Here is a 6,947-nt window from a genome sequence, read left to right on the forward strand (position 1 = left end):
AAATGTGGCGGCACACATTAGGTATTTCTCGCTAGCATGATATTTGATTTTTCTACTTCGTTTGAGTAGAAACTACTTCGGTTACGATTTTTTTTTGTTTTTCAGATTCCCAAATGTCAAATTCATTTTGCGTCATGTAGTGAGACACATTGTTAACGTGTTCTTACGGAAGTCTAGAATAGTGTCACCGAAATCATGTCTACTCCAACAAAGTAGCTAGCCTAATGTTCCGCCACCTTAACGGGAACAAATAGTACACAAACATACACCGTGTGGCCTATCTTGGGATGCACGTCAACGTGTATAGACTATTTTCAAACCTAACCTACCATTAATCACTACAGTTCATTTGAAGAACACCTTAGCCAACGTCAACGTCACACACGCGCGCGCGCGCGATTTGTTTGTATTTGGTAGTTGTCGCCAAGTCTATATGAATGACCACTATGCGATGACGCAGCCTTTAATAAAATAATAAGTACGACATTTCGCCTCTTGGTACTTGACATAGCTGTAACTGGCCAAACGTCGTACACTAAAGGTTCCGTCGTCACATGGCGTTCCTTTTGATGATCACAACCGCGTTACCCAAGAATCACACCTTTTATGACTAAGGACTTGTACCCCTCACCCCCCCCCCCGGGGGTGGGTGGGTGGGGGGGGAGAGTGGCAAGCCACCAACAAAACTCTTCGAAGTCTTCAATCAACGGTATCGACAACCAAGGAAGTATCGACCAAGATGTCTCTACAGGCTAACCACCATCCCCACCACCACCAACAACAAAAACAACAACAAAAACACAAGACCCCATACGACAGTGCTGCACTATCTGACGTGGCGGACAGTTTTTTTTTTTTTTTCAATGTGCCACCTACCGGTAATTTTCGTAGTAATATTAATTTATATATATATATATATATATATATATATATATATATAATATATATATACATATATAAGGAATAAAATAAAAGTTGACACTTTTTTATCTACTATTCATTTTGTAAACAAATAATACAATATCAAAACATAAAAAAAAAATAATAATAATAACCAGAAGTTTATTAACACAAAAATAAACATTATATAACCTTAATCTTTACAAGTGTGAAAGGTGAGCCAGCAGCTTCTTCTTTGTCAGTTTATCCAGTCGTGGTTCAATTGAGGACAGTTGCCACGCGCAATGGAGAATGAATATCCATATTATTCCTGTACTTTGTCTTAATAACACTCATGGTTGAGATGCCAGTCTCGCAGAGGTATGTTGAAGGAAATGGGAGAAGTTTTCAGAGCAATTTCACTAAGCTCAGGATATTCTGCTTTCACTTTTATCCAAAATGAACCAAGTGATGTTGTAGTTTCGAAACTCCTCTTCAATCCTCCGTCAGCAGCCAGCTCCAACAATTTATCCTCCATACTGACACTAAAGTCATCTTGCAGTGGAATAAACTTACTTCGGATCCATCCATTCCCTTTCCGTGGATCTTCTGCTGGGAAGTAAAACTGGAACCGGTCTGCCAGGTTCGTCAAGTGTTCACTGATGACATTCCGTATAGATGTAATATATCTTCGCCTGCATCACCGATGATTGTCGCTAATTGATGAAACATGTCAGAACAATCTCTTAGCACTCTACTCTTCCATGGTTCTAGCTTTCGTTTCTGTCCGTTGATCTTGTCTGCCATTATAAAACACGAAGCCATCCTTCCCTGCAAGGAGGTGTTGAGATCATTAAATATGGAAAAGATATCACCCAAATAAGCCAGCTTGGCTAGCCAATCCACATCCGTGACACTTTTTTTTTTGTCCTGAAGAAACTCGAAAAGCTCGTTTCGTAGCTCAAATACTCTTGACAGGATTTCCCCCCCTCGATAGCCAACATACATCGGCATGCAATAGGAGCGGTTTGTGATCAGCTCCCATATTATCACATAATGCAGTGAATAGTCTTGAACCACTGGGTAACCACTCCCGAATGCCGTCCTATCATTAGAGCAGCACCATCAGAACACACGCCTACACAAAACTTCAAATCAAACCCACATTTGTTAACGATGTAGTCGATGACAGTCTTGAACACTTCAGAACTAGTTTTATTTTTGGTAGTGAAGCAGAGAAAAAAACCTTTTCCTTCAAATAAGTTTCATGTTCAAAGCGCACATACACCATCAGAATTGCCTGATTAGCAAAGTCTGTACATTCACTGCAAAGAAAAGTACTTTGCTATTTTTTTTTTCTACGAGCTGATCTTCCATATCGTGAGTCGGATCGTGAATTTGTCACCTGAGCCACTTTCTTTGTCGCTGACTCGCCTAGCATTTCCATGCAGACATCTTCAATACAGCCTATCGCTAGCGTCTCACCGATTGTGCATTGCATTTTAGCCTTGGCAACTTGAAGTGCTACTTTATAAGAAGGTCGCAAAGCATAATTATTTGTCACTTCAAAGATCTATTTCTGATGGCTTTGAATTCATTTCTTTATGTTTTGTATTAAAATGTCTTGAGATTTGATGGCTCGATTGTCTCGTCAGCCAACACTTCACAAAGGACACACTGTGGTTTTTGCATTCCCTCATCATTCGTGGCTACAAAACCGAATTGATTGTATGAGGAGTCATATCTCTCTGCAATACTTCGGTTTCACTTACATCGCCGTCATCGGATTCAATATAACTTGGGAGTTCAGCGACCGGATGTTTCGGCTTGATAAACATGCTCACAGGGCCTCGCTTCGCCATCAGTGGGTTATAAGAGGGCCCCAAATAACAAACGCACAGATATTCATGTGATGCTCTCTCTCACTTTTTGATGGTAACTGCGGGTGACCCGTTGTGAGGAGCGGATTGAGGGCTTCCACACCCAAAATCTGACAATACAAGTTTAAATTTACTTTAATTCGTATTATAAACAGTCACCATCCAATTATGTGTTGACTAAGTATGCGTAACAGATCACCAGTAACATTGTCATATCACAAATATACATTTACTTACAATCTCTACCACAGCTGGTAGATCACCACCGGCCAACCGATAAGTTGTTTACTTACTGCAATAGGTCGTTTAATTACCGAAACTGATGACGCACGGTCCATTTTGATAGACTTTCTCTCTTTATGGAAAACTATGATATATTACCAACTTATATCTTTACTATCAGGTTAATTGACCTAATGTTGTCATAAAATTTTTACCCCCAGTTTTCATTGCATAAGGACAAATTACTGAAACTAGCAGTCACAGCCTAGAATTTAATTTAAATTCCTTTGATTCTACCAGTTCCTCAAATGATTCCTTAGCATGGCCTGGGCACTCTGAGACGCGTACCGGTAGCTGATGGCTCGCCAAGTACCGGCAGCGGTCCGCGGACACCATTGCTGTACGTCACAGCCCCGGAAAGAACAGACCGTGGACTTCCCTCTGCCTCTAACTACCTGCCCTTTCAGTCTAATCACCTCCCTAGGTGCCTAACCACCCATCCCATCCCGCCGACTTGATTGCTTGATTGCCTCTCTCGCTGCCTCCGATCCCCCCCTTCGTCCAGCTCAACCTCCACTCCTCCTCCTCCACTTCCTCCCTCGTGGAGAACTTCGCCCCCCCGTCTCCACCCTCGCCTTGTCCTTGACGCAATTCTTCTCTCTTGTTATGGGGGTACGTTTTGATCGGTGCGATTCTTAGCCTACCAACGCCAATGGCGGGTGACACACTCCTGGTATACTACTTGCGTAAATGTGTTGGTAGGTTTGGCTTAAGTTATCAGCCTCGTACATTATAACTCGAACCAAAAGAGCCCCATTCAGAAAAAAGGACTAGAGTGCTAGACAATGGTTTGACCATTGCTGAACGATAATCACACCAAGCAAAGCTTAAATTAAAGAGGTGAAAGAAGACACACGCCCACCGTCAGATATATCCGTAGACGAACCAATACAAATCATTTCAAAACAACACTATATATATCACAACTGACAAGAAATTCAAAGTCTCGTTCAGTATGTATGTACAAGGAGAGAGAGAGAGAGAGAGAATGCGAATGAGCGAGCGTGAGAATGACAGAATGAGAGATATAAATGTAGAGAGATACAGCTTCACAACAGACGCCAGCAACGGTTACATTTATAAACTTATAAATGAAGACAAATATATATTAAAATAAATAACAATAAAACAGTAAAAAAAAATGACTGAAGGAGAAAACAAATCAATAAATCTCTCGAAAGCGATACAAACTCAGTGGAGTACGAGCGTGCAGTCGAGCATGCTTGTCTGAATGTCAGCGCGAAGGCAACAGGATCTGTCGGTGATAACCATTTTCCGTTGAGATAAGTCGACGTTCGAGCGTCGACTCGATCCCGATGACTAACTACAGCATGGCAAGGAGTTTCCTAAACATAAGTTCATCAAACCTAGCCAAAGATACTACCGAAACTAGTTTTGGCCGATTTCCAATTAAATTCTACCAAGGCTTTTACTAAATCTCAGTCTGTCCTGTATTCCATGTAACGTATATACAATTACATCTTAGTATAATAATAACTAACAACAATAATAACTATAACCTAACCGCATTGGTGTAATCGAAAGTGCGCTGGTCTCGCACACACTTAGTTGTGGGTTTGAGTCCCGCACTCTTCTTCGATTCCCAGCAGTGACTCATACTTGACCCCAAAAATCCAAACGCATAATAGTGCAAAGAGTGTGTTTCGGCCGCAGCTAATCAGCGCCTCCTAACCTTCTCATATATGTCCATATTCTTATATAAAAGACATCCCTCTGGTGGTTAACGTGAACAAGTATAATCCAGCGAGTCTGGACTACGTTCCCCCAATGAGCGGGTAGCGAGAGGGCTTAGAAAACGTGTACTTCAGCCTCAGTGGCCCACTGCAGGATCAGCCTATCCCCTAAGGGGCGATACGGCCTCTGTACCTCACAACGGTAGCTTAATCCGGCTTGGCGAGACTGTAGGTATGTATGGTGACAGTCTCCCATGAACTGTGTCAATTCTTATACGTTTCTGAAAATATACTTAAAGCAGGAATCTATCGATTTCACGTGGTACTCAATAAAAGTGTCATTGTATACTCCAACATGTATCCATATGCATGAAGTGGAAAGCACGTCTCAAGAGGTTATCAAACTGGGCAATTCTTCCTCCAACCTCCGATTAATCGGCGGTACTGCCCACAGCTAGAATTTTTTTTTCCGCCGTAGAATCATCATGGAAAACTATTTCGATTTCTCAACAATTTACAAAGTCGTTTGATATGCTGAGGGATAATTATTTTCCTTCAGCATATCAGATTCCTTCCCGACAGCTGCGGACAGGAAATCTGCTCCAACGGTCGGAGGAAAAATAGCCCAATGTGATAACTCCTTCACAGATAAACATTTCTCCCAGTTGTTAAGTCACGCAATAGGCGAATGCATGACTGATTGCACGTTTCGCAGCCTGCTATTAACGTAGTGCAATTTAGATGTGGCGATAAAACTGAACATTACATCCCAGCTACGCATGTAAATATACACCATCAATATGATCATCAAATGTAATTAACATGAAAGAAAATATCGAAGCAAAAAATTACACCATCGCAACATGTTAATGTCTAAAACACGCTTCGTATACGCCTTCCATGGGGGTTCTATGCCTCCATACCATTAGAGATGCAAGCTCGCACATACGATACATCCCATCACTTGTTACAAACCCAATATATATATATATATATATATATATATATATATATATATATATATTCATAATACATGCAAGGCGTCCGAAAAGCCGGGAAACTTCTAGAATATAAACAAGTGCGAAGTAGAGTCAATCTTGATTTTTACATTTAACAAGCCCTTGTCCATCAATATAATCTAGGACCTACAGCTACAATGCTAGAACCACCACAGGGTCGGCAATTCTTTCATTTCCTGTGTGTGAATGGGTAGAAAGTCCCGATATTTCCCACCACTAATTTATCTACAAATCATGGTATTCCTAATCATTCGATCTTCCGAATATCCGATATCCCAATTATTCGATCTCCCCATCATCCGATCTTCCGATTATCCGATCTCATCATCCAATATTCCGATAATGAATTCTCACCCAAAATCCGCAGCTACAAAATATGTACGATAAGTTGGTTACAAAAAAAAGGTGCAATTTATATTGAGTATTAAACCCCTTTCTGTTCCGATCGTACAACTTTTTCAGTGTAACCAAGACTTTTGCACTATTGACGCGGTAAATAAGTTAGGTGGCTGGTATAGAGATATAATGTACGAGGCTTAATTAAAGGTGTCAATTAACGTTTTCAAAACTGTAGCCGAACTATCTAACCCTCACCCGCTTTAAATTCTATTTTCTCCTAACATAGGTGATTGGTATTGCCCGAGCGACAGATACCATACAATTCGTGCCAAATTTAGAAGGAAACAATATCATATATATTATATATAAATATATATATATATGTATATATTATATATATATATATTAGTGTGTGTATACATACATATATATACTGTACACAGAGATGGTGCAACGATATAGTAATTTTGCTTCATAAAAAAGGAGACCAGAAGGACCTCAGTAACTATCGACCGATTAGCTTGCTATCAAATCTATATAATCTCCAATATCCTTACAAGTAGACTAAGTCAAGTTTTAGATGGAAACCAACCGAGAGAACAGGCAAGCTTTAGGAGCGGATATTCGACTTTAAATCATTTGCAGGTGATGAACCAACTAATCAAGAAAATGACAGAATACAATATACCTCTCTGTTTAGCTTTTGTAGATTACGAGAAGGCCTTTGACTCGGTAGAACAAATAGCAATACTAAACTCGTTACGCAAGCAGGGTACAAACGAACAGATCATGAGTTTTAGGAAAGATTTATGCGAAAGGTATCGCTATAATTCGAACTACATAAAGATACAGAA

At 40.3% G+C, this 6,947-nt stretch overlaps 1 protein-coding gene across 1 annotated transcript; it reads right to left on the bottom strand.

The window, feature by feature from the left end:
• Positions 1 to 1,100: 1,100 nt before the first annotated feature.
• On the bottom strand, positions 1,101 to 3,377 carry LOC143028896 (SCAN domain-containing protein 3-like). The gene is given in 14 exon segments (XM_076191250.1): positions 1,101 to 1,172; positions 1,174 to 1,285; positions 1,287 to 1,566; positions 1,569 to 1,866; positions 1,868 to 1,958; positions 1,960 to 2,101; positions 2,104 to 2,204; positions 2,206 to 2,232; positions 2,234 to 2,281; positions 2,283 to 2,453; positions 2,455 to 2,505; positions 2,507 to 2,627; positions 2,806 to 2,869; positions 3,279 to 3,377. Coding segments are annotated over 14 exon segments (1,677 nt in total).
• Between the last annotated feature and the right edge of the window lie 3,570 nt (positions 3,378 to 6,947).

Source organism: Oratosquilla oratoria, chromosome 10, assembly GCF_046742065.1.
Source record: "Oratosquilla oratoria isolate Oo_2021 chromosome 10, ASM4674206v1, whole genome shotgun sequence".
Taxonomy (NCBI): Eukaryota; Metazoa; Arthropoda; class Malacostraca; order Stomatopoda; family Squillidae; genus Oratosquilla; species Oratosquilla oratoria.